Source organism: Scomber japonicus, chromosome 4, assembly GCF_027409825.1.
Source record: "Scomber japonicus isolate fScoJap1 chromosome 4, fScoJap1.pri, whole genome shotgun sequence".
Taxonomy (NCBI): domain Eukaryota; kingdom Metazoa; phylum Chordata; class Actinopteri; order Scombriformes; family Scombridae; genus Scomber; species Scomber japonicus.
The window spans coordinates 4,075,863-4,100,716 of NC_070581.1; the positions used below are offsets into that span (position 1 = coordinate 4,075,863).

General features: G+C 43.6%; 1 protein-coding gene across 5 annotated transcripts in view; it reads right to left on the reverse strand.

Moving 5' to 3' along the window:
• LOC128357919 (protein-serine O-palmitoleoyltransferase porcupine-like) overlaps nt 1-24,854 on the reverse strand; it is an 83,888-nt gene that overhangs the window by 27,822 nt on the left and 31,212 nt on the right. For 3 of the 5 annotated variants that reach the window (XM_053318342.1, XM_053318344.1, XM_053318341.1), the window contains 2 exons: nt 17,662-17,854; nt 5,112-5,155 (listed from right to left, as the gene is read on the reverse strand). In XM_053318342.1, the coding sequence (XP_053174317.1) occupies nt 5,112-5,155; nt 17,662-17,854 (237 nt within the window). Of the gene's footprint in view, nt 1-5,111; nt 5,156-17,661; nt 17,855-23,332; nt 23,537-24,854 lie in introns of those variants that run through there. The other 2 variants (XM_053318343.1, XM_053318345.1) reach the window with 2 other exon arrangements.

The following is a 24,854-nucleotide window of genomic DNA, read 5'->3' on the forward strand; positions in this document are numbered from 1 at the left end:
GTGCTATTTTAATGGCGGGAAAATAGTCAATGTGCCAGGGTGCATGGTCCAAAAGGGTTGGACTTAAGTCCCCTCATTAGTGCTATTATAACTGCACATTTGCCAATCAATGTGTTTCAAGAATAAAATATGAGTTACTTTTGCTGAAAAGAAATATATGGAGTTATATATATATTAATAATTAAAACACAGTGGTGACCTGATGGGAGGAGAAGTGAAAATATGAGCACAAAGCCAGTTGTTGGTGTTTTTGTGGAGAATGGGTCTCAGAGCCACATCTGCTTTGTGAGAAAAGCTGCTCCACTTCCACTTAGTGATTTTATCAACAAGAAAATCATCTGAACATTTGTGGTTAAAACATCTGTATTAATCTGTTAATGAATGTGGGTGTCTGTTATCCACAGCTGTTTGTCCTGTAAGACCGATGTGTTGATAAGTCTGCAGCCTCTGAGATGCTGCACAGAGCACAGTGCCATTAAGCACAACCGCTCACTGTTTATTAAATCAGCTGATGACACCAGGTTGCTCCAGTATAACCACACACACACCTCTACACTTGTCAGACTGGTCAATTATAATTCTATATTCTTGAACATGAATATGAATTAAATGTGAGGTTAGCAGCTCATCAGCCAACTTTCTTTTCAGCCAAAGTAACTCATATTTTATTATTGAAACATATTGCTTGACAAATGCACCGTTATAATAACAATCTGCCGAAGTGACAGCGCTCCTGGCTTTTAAAGGAAATCAGGGATCACACTCATTGGTTTACTGCGTATTACACCCAAAACACACCTATGATTAATCATAGGAAACTTAAGTCCAACCCTTTTAGACCATGCGCCTTGCACACTGACTGTTTTTCCACTGTTAAAATAGCAAAAGTGGATTTAGACACAACCCAAAGGCACTTACGTCATGCGCTCTATGCCATGTGCTATAGATCGTTAAAATGGGCCCCTTTAACTCTCACAGCTGTGGCTCAGGAGGTAGAGTGGTTGTCCACCAATTGGAAGATTGGCGGTTTGATTCCTGGCTCCACCAGTCCACATGCTGATGTGGCTAGACACTTAACCCCAAATTGCTCCTGTTGCTGTGCCTATGGTGTATGAATTATTGTTTCCCTCTGATGACTAGGTTGGCACCCTGCTTGGTAGCCCCTGCCATCAGTGTATGAATGTGTGTGAGGTGAATGAGACGTAATGTAAAAGCGCTTTGAGTGGTCATAACGACTAGAAAAGAAGCTATATAAGTACAGTCCATTTACCTACTTATCCCTAGGGGTGACTTTAATTGCTGTCTTGACCCCTCACTTGATCGTTCATCAAACAATGTCCCTCCCTCCATCCATCCCATCTAAATCATCTAAAGTCATTCAGTTGTTTATGGAGTAATATACAGTCTCAAATTCCTGGCGTTTTTTAAACCATAGTGCCAAACAGTTCTCTTTCTTCTCTCTTGTCCACGGGACTTTCTTTCTTATTTATAACAAACTACTCTCCTCCGTCAGCTCATGTTTATAAAAACCCATCTTTATATCAGACCATGCAACAGTTGTTATTGACATCTCTCTTTCTGGTAGATCCCTGTTCAGATACCCTTTGGAGCTTTAACTCGCTACTACTGTCTGATCCTAACTTTATTAGGACTATCAGCAGCTGCACAGATTTTATATATCCACCAATGTTAATCCTGACGTATCTCCTGTAAAAATCTGGGAGACATGTAAAGCCTACCTTCGAGGAGAAATCATTTCTTACTCTGCTTAACAGAGAAAGATTACCACTGATAAGAGTGTCTGTCTCTCCAGGGAGACATCAGAGCTGCAGTCAACATGTGTAGATTCACCTGACACAGATCTATTCAAAGAGTAACTTACAAAAACGGAAGAATTTGACATCCTGGCTTCTAATGAGGCAGTAGAATCACTGTTAAAATGAGTTTGGAGATAAAGTAAACTATTCACCCACCAAATCCGACAATCATCTTCGTCACAGCATATTACTCAGATCAATACTACTGATGTAACTATTAACCCACAGATCATCAACAATCAATTCAGAGACTTTCATGCTGCATTATATTCTTCTGAAATTTTAAATGACAAGACAACTATTTTTTAGGTCCTTAGATATTCCCTCCATTAACCGTGAAGCATCATCTACATTGGATGAACCCTTCACTATTAGTAAATGCCCCGGCCCAAGGATCCCCTCTCTTGCAGTAATTATCGCCCCATCTCTTTGCTATGTGTGATGTCAAGCCGTTGGCCAAAATGTTGCCCTGCCAACTATTATTTCAACTGACCAAACAGGGTTGGTTAAGGACAGACATTCTTTTCATAATGTCAGACGGCTTTTTGATATTCTATATTCACCCACATCCTCTGACACCCCAAAACTGGTTATTTCATTGAATGCGAAGAAGGCATTTGACCGGGTGGAGTGGTCCTATCTTCTCTATATCAAAATGTTATGGCTTTGGTAATACATTTTATAGACATCCCCACTTGCTTGTGTGCGTACAAACATTGACTATTCTGACTACTTCCCCCTCAAACGTGGCACCCGGTAGGGCTGCCCACTCTCTCCACTACTATTCACCATTGCCATTGGACTACTGGCTGTGGCCCTCAGGTCCAGTCAGACCAGGTCGATCACAAGGAGTGGCGTTGAACATAACTTGTATAACCTTGCTGAAAGAGTTTGGGCAAATCTCAGGTTATAAATTAAAAATAATCACAAAAGTGAATTAATTAACACTGCAGCCACAGCCTATCCTCTTTCTAAGCTACCATTCAAAACATCTCTCAAACATTTTAAATACTTGGGCGTCTGTATAACTAAAAACTATTCAGAATTGTTTGCAAGCTAGATGAATTTAGGATTACTGGCAATGGTTTCTCTTACCCCTGTCTCTTGCTGGATGGATAAATTCCATTAAAATGAATGTACTTCCCAAATTATTATATCTTTTTCAGTGCATACCCATTTTTCTCCCCAAACATCTTTTCCACATACTTGACAACATAATATCTCATATAATATTGGGAACAAGAAAGAATAAAATAAAAAAATGACATTGAAAAGTCTTTTCTAATCTGGAAGGACCCTGAGTCCATTAAACAGTACATTAGCTTCCTTTGAACAGTTATCTCATGTATTCAAGTTACAGTCAACTAATTTCTTTAGACACCTACAAATAAGAGATTTTTTTCACAATCATTTCCCTGGCTTTCCTGCCATCCCTCCCTGACACCATCCTCCAAACAAATCCCTATCTTAAAGGTACTGTTTCAGTACTGTATAACACCCTTCTCACACACCAGTACTCAGCCTCTGAAGCTTTGCGCAGGATATGCTCCACAGATCTCAATGTAGAGATAGAACCTGCGATCTGGGATCATAATATTTAATAATAACAACAACAACAATATTATTATTATTAATAATAATAATATTAATACTACATCTAATTTATAAGTCACTTTACATTTGCAAAGCAAAAACTCAAAAGTGAGTTTTAGAATGCAAAGTGGTTCATAGAGTCCACTGGTCTAAAAGTAAGTTAGCCTGTATCTATCTTGGCACTGATTCAAACTGTGAGAAATGTCATCGAGGACCAGGTGAACATATGATCTCGTTCATACTGTTGGCAAGACATGCCATATTGTTACACTGGAAGAAGCCCCATGCCACCACTCACTCTCAGTGGATAAGGGATGCTTCTCTATTTTATGACGTTGGAAAAAATAAAATACTCCCTTCACGGCTCCTTTGCAAAATTCTCTCAAATCTGGGAGCCCCTCTTAGATCATGTCAGGTCCCTTCAGCTTGATCTTGTACCTAATGAGTAGCCCTTGCACCGCACTTAAGCCCTGCACCTTCTAGCCAAATTCTATTTTCCCTATATCAGCAGTACAAAGCACAATAGTTTTGTCTGATCTACTTGATCTCTATTATTTTTGTAATCTATATTTATTACAATTATTTTCTTTTCAGTTGTTTTTTTTGTTTGTTTGTGTGTCTGTTACTTTGAAGGAGAGGGGAGGGAGGCAATTTTTCCATTTTCACCTTTGTGTTTTACCTGTATTCTTGTCTATATATATATATATATATATATATATATATATATATATATATATATATATATATATATATATACACAAAGGCCGTTTGTACGTTTTTTGTATATTGGAAGGCTCATTAGGCCAAAAGGCAAGAGGGAGAGGACTCCAGAGGCCTCAAAATAACAATTCACCAACAATGCGCCTGATCACACCTCATTTTGAGACATATAACGCCTATGGGTGCAAAGATCGGTGCAAGTGCATTTGCTATTTAGACGTGGGTGTAGGACGAGCAAATGACAACTGCATCAATCTGAAACAGAGATGCGTTGTGCCCGCCATCCACTGTGCGCCGGGCACAAGATAGGTCCTTAGTGTTCATAATCAGCATAGATATTGGTAATAAATGGTTTATAATACACTATACAGTGTTTCCTCTATTATTGTACAGGCCGGGCAGGTCGCCAGGCCAAGAAGAACCCCCCAAGAAAGTTTTTTTAAATGCCAATATCCATTCACTCAGAAATCAATAGCCTTTGGGAGCCTCTGTGCAGCATTGCTTCAAAATGTGAGTATGCCTATGTGTCATTGCTCTTGGTAGTGCAGCTCCTTTAAAGGAATAGGGCAGTGCGTAATGTGTGATGTGTTAGACAAGTGTGTAAGAGAGCGATCAGCAGAAAAGTGACTGTGAATGGATCAGAGGAAAAGGTTAGCAGTAAGCTGTCAACCTGGCAGGAGACATACAATATAGGCAACAGCGTGTCGATTAATAAATGCTGAAGATTGTCTAGATAAACAAAAACTACATCTGTTGTTTACCCAACTGCTGGAAAGGTGAAGGGGGTTAGCTCCAAAGTTAGCAGCAATGGGTTAGCCTAACCTGATGATGCTAAACAGAGAAAAAGAGAATGGAAACATCAGTGGCTGCTGAGTCTCCCTCGAGTTTCTGGAGAGTCTAATGTCAAACCTACACTTCAGCATATGAATGCAAAGATCACAGTTCATGTAAGCAGTCTCAAACCAAAGATGGAATATTTACCTCTTATTTTGTGCCAGGTCACCATATCAATTAAATGCAACTCTCTGAAATGAAGAGGCAGAAAAGTAACATTACTAGAGTTGAATGCTACACCAAAAGGCTTCAGGGTTTGCAGAATTGCCTGTGAAATTAAATAATGGGGAATCTGCACAATTTGGCAAGATGAAGTGCAGAGCTGCAAAAATGGAACATAGTTTTATCACTCATACAGGGCTGGGTGATATGGACCAAGTCATATCTCAATATTTTTTTAGTTGAATGGCAATATACAATATATATCAATGTTTTTTCCATAAAGAAATTAGGGTTTCCACCAAAACCTTAGTGTAATGGACACACATTTTAATTAAAAAAATATTTGTTCACCCTTAAAGCCCTGGTTCGGCGTAATTTCGGGGTTTACGAGATCAAGACGAGATTTTAACAATATTTTTAAGAAAACAATGAGGAAATAAATGACTAATCATCTTGTAATGAATCACTTTAGTTCTACTCTCTATATATAGAATTATCATATGCAGTATGCAGTACTGTAAAAGGTTTCCCCATATAGATATTTTATAGATGGATCATTTTGGTATTTATGGAAATAACAACCATAAATACAAAAGTTAGATACAATCACAAATACTAAAAAGTAAATTATAAAGAGTAGAAACAATTCTAATATATACATATAAATTAAATAAAGAATCCAATTTATAACATAATGCTAATAAAACACAGAAATAAAAGTAAACTGCACAAATCCTATATCACATAAATACATAAATAGAACAACATATAAATTGTGTTATAATTTGGTAGTGTGACTCATTTTACTTTTTGCATCATTAGTGTTGTGAATTCCCTGCTGTGGGGATTGCACGTCGCAGCAGACTGCTTCACATACGGACTGATGGACTGTTTTGCGCATGCGCATTGTGTTCAATAACTTCCAGTGTAGTTACCTTGTTGAGTTAATCCTCTGCCGATCGTTATTGCTTCTTTTCATTCCCTTTTGTACTGTACAACAGTGTGCGTCGGTGATGATGTAAGTTACATAGTGAATGAATGTTGTTTATATTTCATGTGTGACGAGAGCTAATAATATTAGCAGGGTAGCATGCTCGTTTGCTTAGCGCTTAGCATGTGTTACTGAGCCCCATAGAATATGGACGGCCCATCTGTCATGTAACTCAGTTAATTATCATACATTTATTTCCTGCTGTGAATGTCTATTTAGCGGTGTAGCTGTTGTTCATTGAAGCTGCTATAACAGTGACCTGCCTGTAGCGTCAGGCCATTGTGTTAATGAATAATCATACAGTGCCTCCTACTGGCGATTTTCAATATGACACGTTACTCACGTCTGTTGTAATTTGTGTTATTCTATCATTAATTCTACTGCATAGTAAGTTAATTAATACTGTTTATTATTGTTGTCTTCTGCAGACATCACAAACCAGACACACACATACCTATGCATGTACTACAGTGTCCTGTTCAGTCGGATAGAGGTCAATAAAGTCATTAAAAGGAGAGAAGTTGCTGCGTCTTCTCTGACCGGAGGATTAGGCCAGTATATACACAGCCAGCGTATCATCACCGAAGCTGTTCCGGTACAAGTGGTCCTTCGAGCCGGAGTGTGTGTATAACTGCGCCATGGCAACTTCTGGCCACCACGCAGATGAACAACCTCCAGCTGTGTCCCGCCCAAGCCGGTCTCACCAACTCCCCAAGTACCTACATGACTTTGTCATTGATAACCTTGGCTACCTGAAGAGACAAGATACAACACACCAAGTGATAGACGTGCACCAGGAAGAGCTACCAGACTACAATATGCTCACTGGATTGGAGGATTTGAGGCTGGAAGGGATGGAAGCCCGCATGAAAGACATAACTAAGCAGATGAAACAGCTACAATCAGCCATGGACAGTGTTAAAGGTAAAGCTCACCCTCAGGAGTGACAGGGCTCACAGTATTTCCCCTCATGGATAATCAGATGAGTTGGAAATCAGCTGAAGGAGAACATTGTCACCTCTTGGACAACAGAGAGCTTCGCCCACCTACAGCACAGCCCATACAGCACAGAGAATTCAGCTCAACAACTCAGGCTGTCAGAGCTCTACAGCCATCCGTCCAGCTAGCAGCACAACCGCTGGATCTCAGTGAGTCTACTCATCATTCAGCTACCCTAGCTGGACTAGCGCCAGAGTTTCTACAGCTGCCTGCAGTTCAGTCTGCTCACCACACTCCGCTTGCCCAGCAATTGTATTCACCATCTCCGCCCATCCAGCATACAGGTCAGCACGTCCATCCGGGGCATCAACCAGCTCAACAGGCACCACCTACAACACTCCTGCTAGACCAGCCTGCACCCCCGCTAACACATTCACCTGCCCTGTATACACCTCAGCCAGCCCAGCCTGCACCTCCACAGCCTCGAGTTATGCCACAGCTCTTCCCCACAACTGTACAGCAGCAAAGTTATCCTCAGCCTGTCCAGCATCCGACCACCCCTCAACCTGGACCATCGCTGGGATATCAACCTGCTTCATTCAACCAACAAGGGACAAGGCCAAACTCTCGTGCTATCCCTCCTTATCAGCCACCTACTGATCCAGGAGCAGTCTACTCACCTCCACAGACTGGATATCCCCCTGTAGCTCAACCACAGCTATACCAGTCTGGATCTCAATCAGCTGCACACTAGCACAGCTTACACCTCTCCACAGCGACAACGGACCTACTTCCAGCCAAACTCAAAGAAAGATCAGCCTACAGGTAAAGGGAGGGAGCGCTTTAAGCCCTATTGTCCATATTGCACAACCACCCAGGATCACTACCTCAACGGCTGCCCTGAGTTCGAAAGAATTACTACAGAGGAGAAAGCCGCCTGGATTAAGGATAAAGGAAAATGTTGGAAATGTGGGCGTGGCCACTCACCAGATAGCTGCACCCTAAAGAAACTCTGCTCCACATGCAATAAACAACACCTGCTGATACTCCATGAAGTCGCGGCCCAAGACCCACAGCTAAACATTCTCACTGTCAGCGCCCCAACCAATGCAGTCTATCTGGATCATGCCAGCCACTCAGGGCGCGTCATGTTAAAGGTGGTACCAGTGCTCCTTCGCCACGGCAAGAGAACACTAAACACACATGCAGTGTTAGATGACGGCTCTGAGCATACTGTGATTCTGTCTGCTGCGGTCAAACACCTTGAGTTGTGTGGAGAAGTGGAGTCACTTAAACTGAAGACCATCAGACAGGATGTGCTGAAGCTCCAGGGAATGGCAGTGTCATTTGAGGTGTCAGCTAACACACAGCCACACACCTATCACTCCATCAACCAAGCGTTCACTGCGACTGAACTCCAACTGGCTGAGCAGTCTTGTCCAGGAGATAAACTGGCAAGGAAATACAACCACCTGAAAGGAGTCCCCCTGCAAACATTCACCAAAGTTCAGCCAATGCTACTGATTGGTTCTGACCACCCTCATCTAATAACTCCGAACCACCCAGTACGTGCAGGACCTATCGGAGCACCAGTAGCAGTCCGCACCCGACTGGGCTGGGCAGTGCAGGGACCAACTAACTTCCTTCAACACCCGAACGGTTGATACACCTCGCTCTGACTTATACAAAGATGTTCAACTACTGTGGCAGCTTGACATTTTGCCATATAACAGCGAAAAGGAGGTGACGCGATCCAAGCAAGACCAAGCAGCCCTCACCATGCTAGATGAGAAGAGCACCACTGTAATAGTGGATGGTGTCACAAGATATGCAACGCCCCTCCTTCGAAAGAGGAGCGTAGCTCTGCCCTGTGCGTCACCTGCTGCTGTGATCCCCCTCCTCCGCTCTACAGAACGCCATCTATCGACCAATCCTGAGCTTGCTAAAGTCTACAACCAAGAAATACACAAGCTGGTGGAGGCGGGATACGCTGAGCGAATCACCAGTGAGGAAGCCAGTCGTTCTGCTGAATCCTGGTACATTCCGCACCACTTAGTGCATCATAATGGAAAGGCAAGAGTGGTGTTTAACTGCTCTTTTCGCCATCAGGACAGTGCTCTGAATGACGACCTGCTGCCAGGGCCCTCTCTCGGGCCATCACTGCTGGGGGTTCTGCTCAGGTTTCGAGAACATGTGGTCGCTATCAGCGGAGACATAAGAGCTATGTTTCACCAAATCAGACTCCTCCCCGAAGACCGCTCACTTGTCCGCTTCCTATGGCGAGACATGGACAGAGACAGACCACCTGACATTTATGAATGGCGTGTCCTGCCATTTGGCACAGTTTGCAGTCCGTGCTGTGCTATATACGCTGTGCAGCGTCACATTCGAGATCATCAGAGTGGCAATGAGGACCTGCTGGAGACAGTAATCACCTCGTTCTATGTGGATAACTGTCTGAAATCACTCCGCTCCCCTCAGCAGGCAAAGGATCTTCTCGACCGACTGAGAGCCCTCCTAGCTAAAGGTGGATTTGAGATCAGGCAGTGGGCATCCAACAGGGCAGAGGTAATCTCTCACCTCCCGACTGAGGCGCGATCAACGACATCAGAGCTGTGGCTAACCGCTGAAGGAGCTGACCCGAGAGAGTCCACTCTCGGCCTGGTTTGGCATTGCATTGCAGACACACTGGGTTATAAATCTCAGCCTGTATCACCCAAACAGCCCACTATGAGGAACGTGTACAGGGTGCTCGCCTCGCAATACGACCCGCTTGGATACATAATCCCCTTCACTACCCGAGCCAAAGTCCTGGTCCAGGCTTTGTGGGCTACAGAGAGACAGTGGGACGAGCCTATTGCAGACGATCTACTTCCAGTGTGGCAGGCATGGGAAGGTGAGCTCCCTCAGTTGCATAACATAGTTCTACCTCGTTGTTACGTTTCAGAAGCCGCCGACAACGATTCATCAGTGAGGCAGATTCACATTTTTTGTGATGCCTCGGAGAAGGCGTACGGATCAGTCGCCTACCTGCGAGTGGAGGATCCAGAGGGACGCATCACTGTGTCATTCATTATGGCCAGGTCGCGGGTTGCACCCAAACGGCAACAGACGATGCCCCGACTGGAATTATGCGCCGCACTTACAGGAGCTCAGCTGGCCAAGGTTCTACAGACTGAACTGACTTTGTCCATCCAATCAGTGGTACTGTGGCTCAACAACCGTACTGAGTTGGATACAGTCGGAGTCTAACCAGTACAAAGTATTCGTCGGTACAAGAGTTACTGAAATACTGGACCTTACCAAGCCCGGATCATGGAGATACGTTAACACTGACTTGAACCCGGCTGATGATATCACCCGCGGGAAGACTCTCCTCGAACTATCCCAGCCAAACCGTTGGAGTCAGGGGCCTTCGTTTCTGTACTAGTCCTCAGATCACTGGCCAGTGAACCCCTCAGTACACACGGAGGAACCTGATGAGTTGAGAGCCCCAACCTTCTGTGGTCACATCTCCAATGCCAGCAGCGATGAGCCTGATCCTGCTAAATACAATACATGGACTGAACTATTGCAGGCTACATATCAGTCCCTTCACGGGGCGGCTGCTCCAGCCATGTCTGCTGCTGACCGTATCGAGATGGACACTACTCTGCTGAGAAGGATACAATCTGATAGCTTCTCTGAAGAACTAAAGGCACTTAAACAGGGCAAACCAGTCCGTCCAGGCAGCCGCTTGAGTGCTCTCAGTCCCAAATATGATGAAGTATTAGGCCTTATTCGAGTTGGTGGTCGCCTACGCAAAGCAGAGAGCCTGATTGAAGACAGTCTTCATCCTGTTGTCATCAGCCCTGATCATCTGATCACACAGCTCTTAGTGAAGGATTACGACCACCGTCTGCACCACGCTGGCCCTGAGAGAATCTTCGCGGAGATCCGGAGAAATTACTGGATCCTACGTGGTCGACAGGTAATTAAGAAACATCAGAAACAGTGTGCAGAATGCTGTTTGTGGCGGAGCAACCCCGTGGCACCAAGGATGGCCGACCTGCCTGCTGCGCGGCTCCGGATCATTAAACCCCCATTCTGGTCCACCGGGGTCAACTGCTTCGGGCCCTATACGGTGAAAATAGGAAGAAGAAATGAGAAACGATGGGGTATTATATTTAAATGTCTTACTTCAAGATGTGTCCACCTTGATCTGTTGCCACATATGGACACAGACTCGTTCTTACTGGCCCTGCGCCGATTTATCTCAAGACGAGGCAAGCCATACGAGATCTTATGCGACAGAGGCACCAACTTCCGAGTGGGAGAGCGAGAGCTCAAAGAATCACTGGAAGATCTCGATCCCTCATTGAAGCAACAGTTGGCCGACCAAAGCATCACATTCAAATTCAATCCTCCTCTTTCACCACATTTCGGTGGCGCGTGGGAGAGGGAGATAAGGTCAGTGAAAGCTTCACTCCAAGTCGTGCTGCGGGATCAAGTTGTATCTGAAGAAGTGTTGTCGACTGTCCTTGTGGAGGTAGAGGGTATACTTAACTCAAAGCCCCTGGGATACTCTTCTTCCGATCTGGCTGACCCCGATCCTGTAACCCCTAACTTGCTGCTGATGGGGCGGCACGATGCATCGCTTCCTCAAGCCGCATATGGTTCTAGTGATCTCTTAGGCCGCCGCCGTTGGAGGCATATCCAGGTCCTGGCAGACCAGTTATGGAGCAAATTCACCCGCCAATACCTACCCGACCTTCAGCGCCGCCAGAAGTGGAGGACCCCTACTGCTGGCCTCTCTGTGGACCAAGTGGTTATGGTAGTGGATTCCCAGCTTCCTAGGGCGCTCTGGCCCATAGGAAAGGTCACCAAAGTTCATCCCAGCGATGATGGGACTGTTCGTTCAGCGGACGTCACCATTAAAAGGGACAGTTTACACTCGTCCGGTTACCAAGCTGGTACCGCTCCCCAAGATGCCAGAAGATAACGTGGACACTAGTTACTCTTAGCAACAGCAGGGACTTGTGCTTTTCTACACATTCATGAATGAATGTGGGGGCGGCTGTTGTGAATTCCCTGCTGTGGGGATTGCACGTCGCAGCAGACTGCTTCACGTACGGACTGATGGACTGTTTTGCGCATGCGCATTGTGTTCAATAACTTCCAGTGTAGTTACCTTGTTGAGTTAATCCTCTGCCGATCGTTATTGCTTCTTTTCATTCCCTTTTGTACTGTACAACAGTGTGCGTCGGTGATGATGTAAGTTACATAGTGAATGAATGTTGTTTATATTTCATGTGTGACGAGAGCTAATAATATTAGCAGGGTAGCATGCTCGTTTGCTTAGCGCTTAGCATGTGTTACTGAGCCCCATAGAATATGGACGGCCCATCTGTCATGTAACTCAGTTAATTATCATACATTTATTTCCTGCTGTGAATGTCTATTTAGCGGTGTAGCTGTTGTTCATTGAAGCTGCTATAACAGTGACCTGCCTGTAGCGTCAGGCCATTGTGTTAATGAATAATCATACAGTGCCTCCTACTGGCGATTTTCAATATGACACGTTACTCACGTCTGTTGTAATTTGTGTTATTCTATCATTAATTCTACTGCATAGTAAGTTAATTAATACTGTTTATTATTGTTGTCTCGGCAAATGTCACTAAATCTAGCGACAAAGTCAAATTTGATTGGCTGGTAGTGTCACGTGGGGCGCTGCACCGGCTAGAAGCAGAGAAGCTCTGTGCCGTATGTTGCCCAGAAGATAAGGTGACAACAAACATTTGACCTTTTTTCCAGGACATTTGACCTTTTTTCTCATTTTCTGTATGCTTTTCATGACTGGAAAATTGGTCAATCATTTTCCAGGTTTTCCAGGACGCGTGGGAACCCTGGTGAAGGTGAGATGCCACCAGGTGTGCCAACAGGGGGCATGTGGTAAATGGCCCTCTCTTTCTTGTCCACACAGTCAGACCCCCCCAGATAGGGTTTGGAGCAGAAAAAGGGTTCTTCCAGCAGCCCATCATTTCCTCCAAACACTCTGGGGAAATGGGTAAAAGCTGCCTGGCCACCCGTTTTGCTTTTGGTAGTCTTTTCCCCTCACAGCGGGAAACTGAAGCCTCTCCTTCACTGTAGGCCATGGGATATCCAGCCTGTCAGTCGCCCTTTTGCACACCTCATACAGGTCCAGCTCCTTGATGAGTAGGGATGGAGCCCCAGTGGCCTCTCCCCCCATGCCATATGGCGAGACAGCTGTGCCGGCGTGAGAGAGGAGTCATCATTATCATCCTCCCAGTCATTCTCCAATAGCGAGCTGAAATAAGCAGCTGGCGGAAATTTCGGCCCAGCTCGTACTCCAGCAGGGCTGCCACCGACGTTAACAGCAGGCCCCTGATGCCGAAGCTTGCCTGGCAGGACAGCCTGTAGCGGAGGCTCTTGAGTGTGAAGCGGCTAGAGTGCTCAGGACATATCCATATCCATCCAGCACGCTGCACAATGAGACAGGCTACACATACTGGGTGAGTATCCATAGCCGGTATCTTAGCCCCATAGCCATGGTGAGCAAGCTTATTTAAAACTTTGGCCGAAGCAGGAGTTAGCAAGCAGGCTGCTAGTGTGAAGACCAGCTACATGCTACGCTAATAAGAAACAGGCTTAGCTGATGCAAGTAAGGTGGCTAGCTGTGCTAAGGTGCTTGGTGTTACTGTTTGGTAACAGGCTAACAGGTGATCTACAGGTAGTTGTATGGTGGCAGCAACCGCAGCTCATATTTTCTCTGTCTGAAACCCTGGATTTCTTATGGTGGAGAAATCTGGAGTCCGTGCACGACACGTAAAAGTTAGCGCCCGGCAATACAGTGGTTAGCTCATAGATGGACAGTTAAGCCAATATTTCTATAGGGAGACGTGTCGAGAGATCGCTTTCAGAGTGAAAGCCGATTAGAGGTTTTGAATGTGGTTATGATGCTGCACCATCCCTTTTGTAGGGAGAGGTTGTGCCTCCTCTGGATGCAGTCATCACGACTGCCAGCCAATAGGCTTAATGATATAAGGCTTCTGAGGACTACACAGAGGGGCGTACCCCATAGTGAGATGCCTAGCGTGTGTTTCATAGAGAAGCTTCACTGCATCCCACAATATTCTAGGATCCTCTACTGAACCAATATTAAAAGAAAGAAACTCTAGCTGAGTAAACAATTGTTCTTTGTGTTCTTCATTCCTTAATAATGAGGAGTTGAAGCTCCCATCTAGGAGCCCGTTTAGATAAGAAGTTTAGAGAAGCATGACATGACACCCCTTTATGGTCCGATGGAATGATACTGCAGTATCAAAGCTTTGGAGATGAGAAAAGAAAATCTATTCTGGAAAATGATTTGTGTCTGTGTGAAAAGAATGAGTAGTCTTCATGTCTAACCCAACTACAACTGAATAATCAGTCAATTCCAACATTTGTTGTGTAAAGTGGTCAAAAAGCACTTTGATCGGGAGATTACGTCTCGCCATTAAGTAATGTCAACATACTAGCCCATTTGTGTGGAGTGTTCATACCACCACAACAACCAATTTCAATATCTCCATAAATATACACCAGAGCTCTCAAGTCTCACGCAGTGACCGTGAGACACACGCATTTCAAGCAAGTTCACACGCTCACATGCTACACCTGACATTTCTCACGCCGAGAAGTGATAGATCCCACTTCACAGACATGAATATAGGCTATAATACACAGAAATGAACAAGATTTAGCGACGTACTAGTATTTCTTGTTGCTGGCTAAATTCGGAAAATAAGTATTCCCCCCTAACCCCACTCTGCTGCAAGCATGCTCTCATACGCGAGTCTGTGTAGCGCTCTACCTATTTCAAAAAAGATCAGTGTTTTTCTTGAGTTTAATAGGACAGAGTCAACTTCTCATTCATTGTTATGGGAAACTTAAAAGACTTTCAACATTTATCTGGGCTGGTAAGAACCCAAGAGCACGAACAGGGAAGCAAACGAAACCTTGCCATGCCCTTATCTGTTGTTTTATCATTGAGAAGCCAACATGGAAAAAATTTGAGCCTGGATCTTCGCTTGCCGCTTTAATCTGTGCCCCACTGGCTTCATGTTGTCCCACTTACATTAGAAACCCTACTTTCCTCTTTAAAAATTTGGAAAGAATTTAAAGCAGCATTTCAATCTTTCCAACCCCTCCCCATATAGCTCTATTTGCAACAACCACCTGTCTCTCCCTTCTGAATCAGATTCAGCATTTGCTCTGTTGAAAGAGAGGTTTGACTTGTTTATCAGAGTTATATCTGGAAGGCTCATTTGCCACTTTTAATGATCTATGTGCAGGGGTGGATTGGCCATAGGGAGTACCGGGACTTTTCCCGGTGGGCCGGTCAATAATGGGCCGGTGGCTGCTGTTTTTTTATTTTTTTTATTTGTTTATTTAGTTTTTGCTGCGCCTTGCCATGGTTACTCTCCCGGCCCAGGGGCAGAGACATGCACCGGCCCACAGAGCTCCGCTGCAGCCTGCAGACACAGCAGAGGCCCATTGGCTTGTCTGTCTAAAGAATACCTGGCCCAGTGGCCCTATGATAGGCTACAGAGGCCCAGGAGTCCCACCCACGCTGGTTCTTGACTCTCCCCCCTAACCCCCCTCCCTCGTCCAATCACCTTTGATGACAAGCAATCAGATGAGAGATAGTGAGAGATACTACTACAACAAAATGGACAATGCGGCTAAAAAGCGAAAAGGCGGAGCGGAAAAACAAAGAGATAAAAGAAAAGCTCTAGCAACCGACGCTGCTACGAGCAAAACAATTTCAGAAATGTTGCCATCGTGGCCGGAGCGGCTTCAGGAGTGGGTCCCTCTCAGCAGCAGGTGTCGGACAGTGAGTCAAGTGAGGCTCCCGCTGCCATGGTGGTGCAGCAGCAGGTTGAGGAAGACTCTCCACCATGTGGAAGTGATGATAGAGTTTTAAGCATGTGTGATCCTGCCAGCATGGTGTGTATAAACACTCATTAAATGTTCAGAACGGTTACTTAACTGTCTATGAACTTTACTTAACATAATAAATAACTCTGCATAGTGTGGTGTGTTACAACTAGGCCTAAATCTAGTTGTCTAAAGTATTGGAAAACAATCATATTCATATACTATCCTGATGAATTGATTAGTTGCTTTTATTAACCACTTAACCACTATTTTCATCAAAGGATGCCACATAATTACAAATCTGCAAGCTTACCACTCAACTCACATGTTGCAATGTGATGTGGTTTGAGCATGTAGATCTGCTATTTTCACAATTTTTGATAATTTCTACCTATAATGACATCTGCCAAATCAGGTCACCAGAGTTAAAGTGTTGTAAGTGTCAATATGCACCTTTCTTTGTGCCCACAGTCCAATTTGTTCATGAAGGACATTGATCTAACAACATAACTCATGTATAGTCTATGATGCTTTACATATTTTTTTCAGTCAGTGTTTATGGTTTATTGTCCGTTCAACAGTTTCACATTATACAGTTAAAACTAATTCAAGCCTATTCAAGTCTCCAGAATATAAGGGATATTGTTCAGTATACTACTGTTATTTTTCAAGTGTGAGAATATGCATGCACACACTTTACATCATTTTTCATCTTCCAATGCATTCTCTAGCGGTTGTGGGTAGGGGTGTGACGATACACACAGCTCACGAGACGAGACAAGACACGATATTGGGTTCAGGCGAGATTTTAACTCTATTTTTAAGAAAATTTCAATGAGGAAATACATGACTGTTCTTTTATTTGAAATTCACAAAATGGAAATTGAATTGAAATGTTTTAACTAATCATCTTGCAATGAATAACTTTAGTTCTACTTTCTAAATATAGAATTATCATATGCAGTATGCAGCACTGTAAAAGGTTTTCCCATATAGATAGATATAATATAGATGGATAATTTTGGTATTCATGGACATAACAACCATAAATACAAAAGTTAGACACAATCACAAATACTAAAAAAGTAAATTATAAAGAGTAGAAACAATTCTAATATATAAATATAAATTAAAGAATCAAATTATCACACATTTTAACATATTGCTAATAAAAAACAGAAATAAAAGTAAATTGCACAAATCCTGTATCACATAAATACACAAGTAGAACATATAAATTGTGTTATAATTTGGTAGCGTGACTTCAGTCATTTCAAATCTATATCACTTTAATTTTTCTATAAAATTTTAAAAAGAAAAAAAAATGTCTTGCAGTAACTTTTGTTGTGATATCGTCCTATATAAATAAAGATTGATTGGTTGATTGGTTAATGTTGACTTTTTATCAACTTTTTTTCATTTTCCTTACTCTGTTATTGTCAGCCTTGTTACTGTGTCTTTGCTTTGTCTTACAAAGCACTTTGTAAACGCTGTTTTTAAAAAGGTGCTATATAAATAAAGTTATTATTATTAGTAGTAGTAGTAGTAGTAGTAGTAGTAGTAGTAGTAGTAGTAGTAGTAGTGGTGGTGGTAGTAGTATTATTATTATCATTACTACTAACTGCTGATGGAAACTTTTGACAGTAAAAATCCCCTTAAATGTTTTGTGCAGTGTTTTCTCACCCAATGAGGAGGTAGATGAGGATGACAGCTGAGAGGAAGAAGACTCTGCTGCTTGAGTAGCGGCTAAGCAGCAGAACAAGGTAACAGAGTGCACAGAGCAGGAGCACCCATAACATGTGCAGCTCAAAGAAGAGGAAGAGGCCGTACATCCCAGTCAATGTTGACACAATATGCTTCTCAGTGGAAGCACCTCCTGCGGAACACACACAGGAAAACATTTGTATTAGTGTTGTCATCACATCAGAGCTGGTTGAATTGGTAAAAGGGCTGTGTGACATGACAATACATATTGCAGAGTCCTGCATGGGTCTTGTTTTGTAAACCCGCACCTGCCCATACCTGCTGTGCTTAAAACCGTACTTAAAACCGTACCTAACAGCTTCACTAATTAAATTCTGTACAAGACTCGACATGCAGCCCCCACACCCTAATTAAATCAGTCCACTACATCGGATACAAAAAAAAAAAAAACTCCACTTGCTATTTTGTTTTTCTCAACTCTTCAGGATCCATTTCAACAACTGCAGCAGAGTTCTGGGAGGACACATGCTCGAAAATAAACAACCTATTTTAAAAAAGTTTTTTAACAACTTGCGGGCATATTGTTGTGGATGTGTTACTCAGAATTCTTTATTTTTTTATGTATATTTAGTAGGGTATCTTTGAATAAGTTTGAGGATAAAGACCCAGACACATTTTTTGCATTATTTGAGCGGGTGGCAGATGTTGGCCAGGATGACCAGATAGTCACAAGACTTTGATGTTGCAGTGTGTTTTCACAGGCAAGGCCCAGAGAGTTTTTTCTGCCCTTAATTGTGCTGAAAGCGGTGATTATGCTACAGTGAAAGGTGCAGTTCTGAAAGCATATGAATTAGTTCCTGAAGCATGTAGGCAGAGATTTCGGAACTGGAAGAAAGGGGACAAGCACATTGAATTTTTGCAGGATATTTTGGCCCATTTCTCTCACTGATGTTCTGCCTCTGGGGTGGACAATTATGTGGTTCTCCGTGACTTGATTGTGTTGGAGCAATGTAAGAGTTCATTGCCTGCTCACATTACTACATACATATATGAAAGGAAGGTAATCTGCAGCATCTGCAGCAGCACTTTTTCATCTGTCAGTGAGGCATGTTCCAGGGACAAATGGGAAGTTTGATCCAGCCAGGGTTTTCCATGCGTGTAAGAACAAGGGACACCGGAATAGACATCAGCAGATTCTAGTGTGTATGTGAAGTCAACTGGACTTGTGTCCTCTGCACGAAGTATTGATGTGGTCTTCCTGGAGCAAATTCTTCATCTAAAAGATGTATGTATCATTTGTTTCAGATGGCTTTGTGTCCTTGGTGGGAAAGACAAGACTTCTGTTAAGATTCTGCGAGACACTGGGGCTACTGAGAGTTTCATTGTGGAGAGCATTTTGCCTTTTTCAACTGGTACTGCTACTGGTAGTAAAGCTCCGGTAGTTGGGGTTGGCAGGGTGTATACAGGTATAAACAAGTTAAATTTAAGACTTTTTAAGACCTTTTAATACCACTTCTAAATGAAATTTAAGACCAAACGTACGATGGAAATACAGTAATATTTCCAAGTAAACACACTGACAGTATGGTAAAATGACAAATGACGGTTGAGTTTAAGAACATCGGCTATGTGTGTCATGCAAAAAGATCACAAAAATGTCATCACTGTCCTAAATTAAATTACTGCGGCTGTACTAAGTGGTGGTGGTGTGACTCCTCATGTATGTTAATGGAGTGGACAAAATATTAGGAACACCTTTCAATATAATGCACCCTAATCTCTCAATAATGAACATAAAGCTGAATTTTCACCTTCTTGTCAAAAAATGTATAAACTTCATAAATGTAGAATTTATAGCAGAGCTGCTGTATTGGATTAAATTAGATTGGAAGCCAGTGAGTCTATTTTATGTAGTTAACTTATTCTCTGAACTATATTTTATAGTAATTACAAGTTATCTAGTATTATACAGTTAAGTAGTTATATTCAGCTTCAGTAGCGTCATGTTTTTTGTTGAATGCCTCACTCTCTCTCTTAAGGTCTGTTGAATGAGAAACCTCTGAGTGACTTAAAATTGATGTTGTGTAACATCAGCTGATAAAACGCGCAGCACCACAGCATAGTGTATAGTAACGTCACAGTTACCTGTCTGAGGATTAACGTTGTTAATGGTGACATCACATGGAGCTGTTTTCATTAGTTTTGCGGGCTCCGCTGTTTTTTTCTGAGCAGGTTCTTCCTCAGATGATGTAGATTTATGTTTTAACTAGTGTTGTGTCGTTCGCGAACGTGTCGTTCGAACGAACGAATCTTTTGAGTGAACGAAGTGAACTGAATCACTTCATGAACTGATTCGTTCCTTTCTCAGTTCAGTTCAGTTGAGCTCAGCCGCGAGCATGGCTGCCGGTCGGGAGTGGAACTGCCGCGACTCACTCACTCGTTCACTGCGAACGAATCACTCAGTGAACGACAACACTGACACAGCGCCACTTTCAGCACAGCACGTGAACGAGATTCATGTCCTCAGCATGTCGTTCAATGATTCGTTCGCGAACGTGATTCGCCGTCATTCAGTTCATGATTCAGCCCACTTTCAGCACAGTACGTGAACGAGATTCACGTCCTCAGCATGTCGTTCAATGAATCGTTCGCGAACGAAAGTGGCGCTGTGTCAGTCACTCACTGACTCAGGGCACTGAGGGCTGAGGAGTTGATTCACGTTCAGTACATGTACTGCTAACATTAGCGCTGTGTTGCTAACATCAGTGTAGCATCACGTTATGTTATTTTACTGTGCACAGAGGACACTTTCACTGTGTAATATTTTTAGTGCATGTATAAGCAGCGCTGCGTCTCCCGCGAATGATTGTATAATATAGTCCTTGAACGCACCGTCCCTCAGTAAGTGAACGTGAACCTCAGGGCTGAATCATGAACTGAATGACGGATTATTTGGCTGTTTATCAGTTCAGGGAGTTGGAGAGCACTGAACGATTCGGTGAACGAATCTTTTGAACGAATCATTTTAATGAACGGATTCTAAAGATTCAGTACAGTAAAAAGAACTGCCGTTCCCATCACTAGTTTTAACCAGCGGTCGGTGTTTGTTCCTTAAACTTAATATCACAGTTAGCTTGTCTGTGTTATGCTAGCGGGAGGTGCAGAGAGCTACAGGTGTGTTCAGGGTCGCAGTCAGACAGTCGGACACAGCGGTTCCGGCCCGCTGCAGACGTTGGTTGAACATTAATACATCGCTGTAAATGTGTGCGGGAATTTCCCGCATTATAAGTGTTGGATTTGCGGGAATCAATTAAATTGTGCGCAATACCCGCAATCCCGCGCTGAAATTCAGGCCCTGAACACTGCCAGGCACCAATCGTAACCGAGAGTATTCATTCCTGTCTAGCCATTTGTGATTGCACTTGCATTTCCCCATGTTTAAGTCGAGTGGCTATCAGTGCTGAATTAGGCCCACCTGTAGATGCTTTACCCTACGCCATCAAGAGCTGCGCAATACGAGCTGCGCAGTAGACTACGCTCTGACCTAACCCACCTAACCATAGACAACGTAGCACAACGCAGCACCGGAGAAAAAATATTCGACCTAACAAAACAGATTGCCCGCATTTTCGCGGCGACGAGACTCAAATATTTAAGACCCAAGCAATCTGAATTTAAGACAATTTAATACTTTTTAAGGCCTTATTTTCATGAAAATTGATTTACGACTTTTTAAGACTTTTTAAGGACCCGCGGCCACCCTGGGTTGGGTTGATTCCACTGTTGGTTCCAGTACATAAGTTTAATCTCTTCTCAGATCTGGTTTGTGGAGAGGTAGATATGGGTGTGCGTCCCCAGTTGCCAATCCAAGGAATAGACGCCTTGGCTGGTGCAAGGGTCTGTACAGATGGTCCGCCCCTAGTGTATGTGAGTTCACCCTCTCAGGAGTCTAGGCAGCCAGATGATTGTGCTAAGCAGCATCCTAAGGTTTTTTCTTTCTGTGCAGTGACATGGGCAAGGAGTAGAGCTACGCTAGAGCAGTCACAAGGGTCTGAACAGACTCAGTTTTCTCAGGCAGGTAATTCTGAGGGAAAGGAGAAGGTCAAATTGTTTACTATCACATTGCCATCACTGTCTAGGGAGGAGTGTATTGAAGAGCAAGACACAGATCCCACACTGAGTAAATTGTTTCAGTTTGTCCATGCAGAAAGTGAGCTCAAGGGTGTCCCTAGCGGCTATTTTCTTAATGATGGCTTGCTGTTGAGAAAATGGGCTCATGTGGTGAATATGGTGCAACTGGGTACTGTGGTTCAGGTTGTGGTGCCCTGTAAGGATCGACCAATAATCGGTAACCGATAAAATAAGTTTATTTTAAAACGCGCTCCTTTGGCTCTTACGCAGCCATCTCTCTCTGCCTGAAGTCACCACTCTTGGCTGTGTAACAATGTCCCGCCTACAGCGCCCACTGATTGGCTGCACAGCACAAGTGACAGCCAATCAACACTGAAGCTTCTAGATGCAGCGCCACAGAGAACAGGGAGCAGAGGAGAGGACTGCTCTTTTAAGCAGCAGTGTGGTGTTTATTTATTTTAGTGAACTTTAAGAGATCTCTGCACTTTTTGTTTTTATATAATAAAACAATTGCTTAAACCATTTCAACCAAGATTTGCGTTGGAGTGAGTTTGTGTTATTCTACAAAAGTTGGTCATTTTATCACAGATTTTCACAGTGTACAAAAACAAACAAACAGTATACTGTATTCAGTCTAATCCCAAGTGTGTCATTCTAAATTTTGACACCAAGATTTAAATTTTTACTGCAAATGAATATCGGTTCTAAATATCGGTTATTGGAGTATCTGCTGTTGGACTGTGTAGGTCCACTTCCAAAAAGTAAGGCTGGGAGTAAATATTTACTGACGGTGATGTGTAAAAGTACTCACTATCCAGTTGTTTTCCCCTTGTGCTCAGTTAAAACCAAGCCAGTACTGAAAGCATTGACATTCTTTGTTTCAACTTTTGGTATTCCTAAAGTGGTGCAGACTGACCAGGGGAGTAATTTCATGTCTCGCACTTTTGCCCAGGTGTTGGGTCAGCTAAGGGTTAAGCACCAGGTATCCAGTGCATAGCACCCGGAGTCTCAGGGAGCCCTTGAACGTTTTCATCTGACGTTGAAGTCTATGTTGCATTCTTACTGTACTAAATTGGCACAGGATTGGGAGGAGGGCCTGCCGTGGTTGTGCTTGCCATACAGGAGGTGTCACAGGAGAGCACTGGGTTCAGTCCTAATGAACTTGTGTTTGGACATACTGTTTGGGGTCCATTAGCTGTCTTGGGGGATGAGCTGAAAACTGCTGAGCCACCAGAGAATGTCTTGGACTATGTAAACGGTTTTCACCATTGACTGCATGTTGCCTGTGCTCATAAAAAACTCTAAAAAATGAAGGAGTCTTATGACAAGCAAACTGAAACCTGTCTGTTTGAGCCAGGTGATCAAGTTTTGGCTTTGTTGCCTGTGGTTGGTTCCCCATTCCAGGCAAGGTTTAGTGGGCCTTACACAGTGAAAAGCCGTATGTCAGACAGGGACTATTTGGTATACACACCAGACAGAAGTGGTGCAGTGGGGTCATGTGAATTTATTGAAATCTTACCATTTGTCTCACTCCATCTTGGAAAAGGGGATCTTGCCTTGTCTCTGCAGTCACAAATTGGGGTCTGTGAGGCCAGTAGCCACATCTGGAGTGGTGTCTTCAGAGGATTTTGATGTTCCATCTGAGCCTATTCTTACAGGGAGACTCAACAATTCTGCATATTTGAACTGCTTGAACAGTCAGTTGAGTTATTTGTCAGGTACTCAGCAGTTAGATGTGGTGCAGTTGTTGCATTCTCACTTGTCTCTCTTCTCAGATACTCCCTCAGTTACCAACCTGATTGAGCATGACATAGAAGTGGGGGAGGCTCGTCCTTACCGGATGCCTGTAGGGAAGCGTCAGCAGATGGAGAAGGAGGTAGAGTACATGTTAGAACATGGAATAGCTGAACCAGCATGCTCCAGCTGGGCTTCTCCATGTCTGTTGGCAGATAAGGCAGATGGGTCTGACAGATTTTGCACAGATTTCAGAAAGGTAAATGCTGTCACAAAACCTGATGTCTATCCTGCCTCGTATGGGGGACTGCATCAATCAGGTGGGGGGTGCAAAATTTGTGACCAAGCTGGACCTTTTGAAGGGGTATTGGCAGGTGCCATTGACAGCTAGGGCCAAGGAAATGTCATCGTTCATCACACCCTGGGGGTTGTTCTCATATTCTGTAATGCCTTTTGGGCTGAAAAATGTCCCAGCAACATTTCAGCGCCTGGTGGCTGGTCTGTCGGTGTGCAGCATATTTGGATGATGTGGTGGTGTTCAGTGACACCTGGGAGGCCCATGTTCCATGTTTGCGGGCAGTGTTTGACAGGTTGGTTGAAGCAAATTTGACAAAGTGTGAATTTGCAAAAGCAACAGTGACATATCTGGGTAAGGTGGTAGGCCAGGGGGTAGTTCGCCCTGTGCAGGCTAAGGTGGAGGCTATCTCTAAATATCCTGCACCAACATCCAAAAAGGAACTGATGCAGTTCCTAGGGCTGGTAGGATATTACTGCAGTTTTTGCCACAATTTTTCCATTGCGGTGGCTCCATTGACGAACCTCTTGAGAAAAAATACTCCATTTATCTTGGTCTCCCTACTGTCAAGTGACTTTCAATGGTGTGAAGAAACTGATTTCTTCTGCTCCTGTCCTTACAGCTCCAGTGTTTGACAGACCTTTTAAGATACAGGTGGATGAAAGCAACATCGGTGCTGGGGCTGTTCTCCTGCATGAAGGGGTGGGGGTGATGGCCCTAGGCCTCCATAGTAAAGGGGATACTCTGCCTTGCCTTCTACTCTCTTGTTTTCTCTCTTCCCTAGATGGTCTGGTCCCTCCCTCCTCGTCAAGGGATTGAGGTCACCTGTTGGGAGCCTTTTTAAACCAGGGAATTCCAAGACGTCTGTCTCTCACTCTCTGGTCCACCGGGAAGGCTGGTGCCCTTCAGGTACTTCATTTTTGGTTTTGTTTTTTGATTCTGTTAAAAAGTGGCCTTGGTTCATGTTATTTTTTACTTTAAAACTCTTGTTTGATTACATTTGTTAAATTAC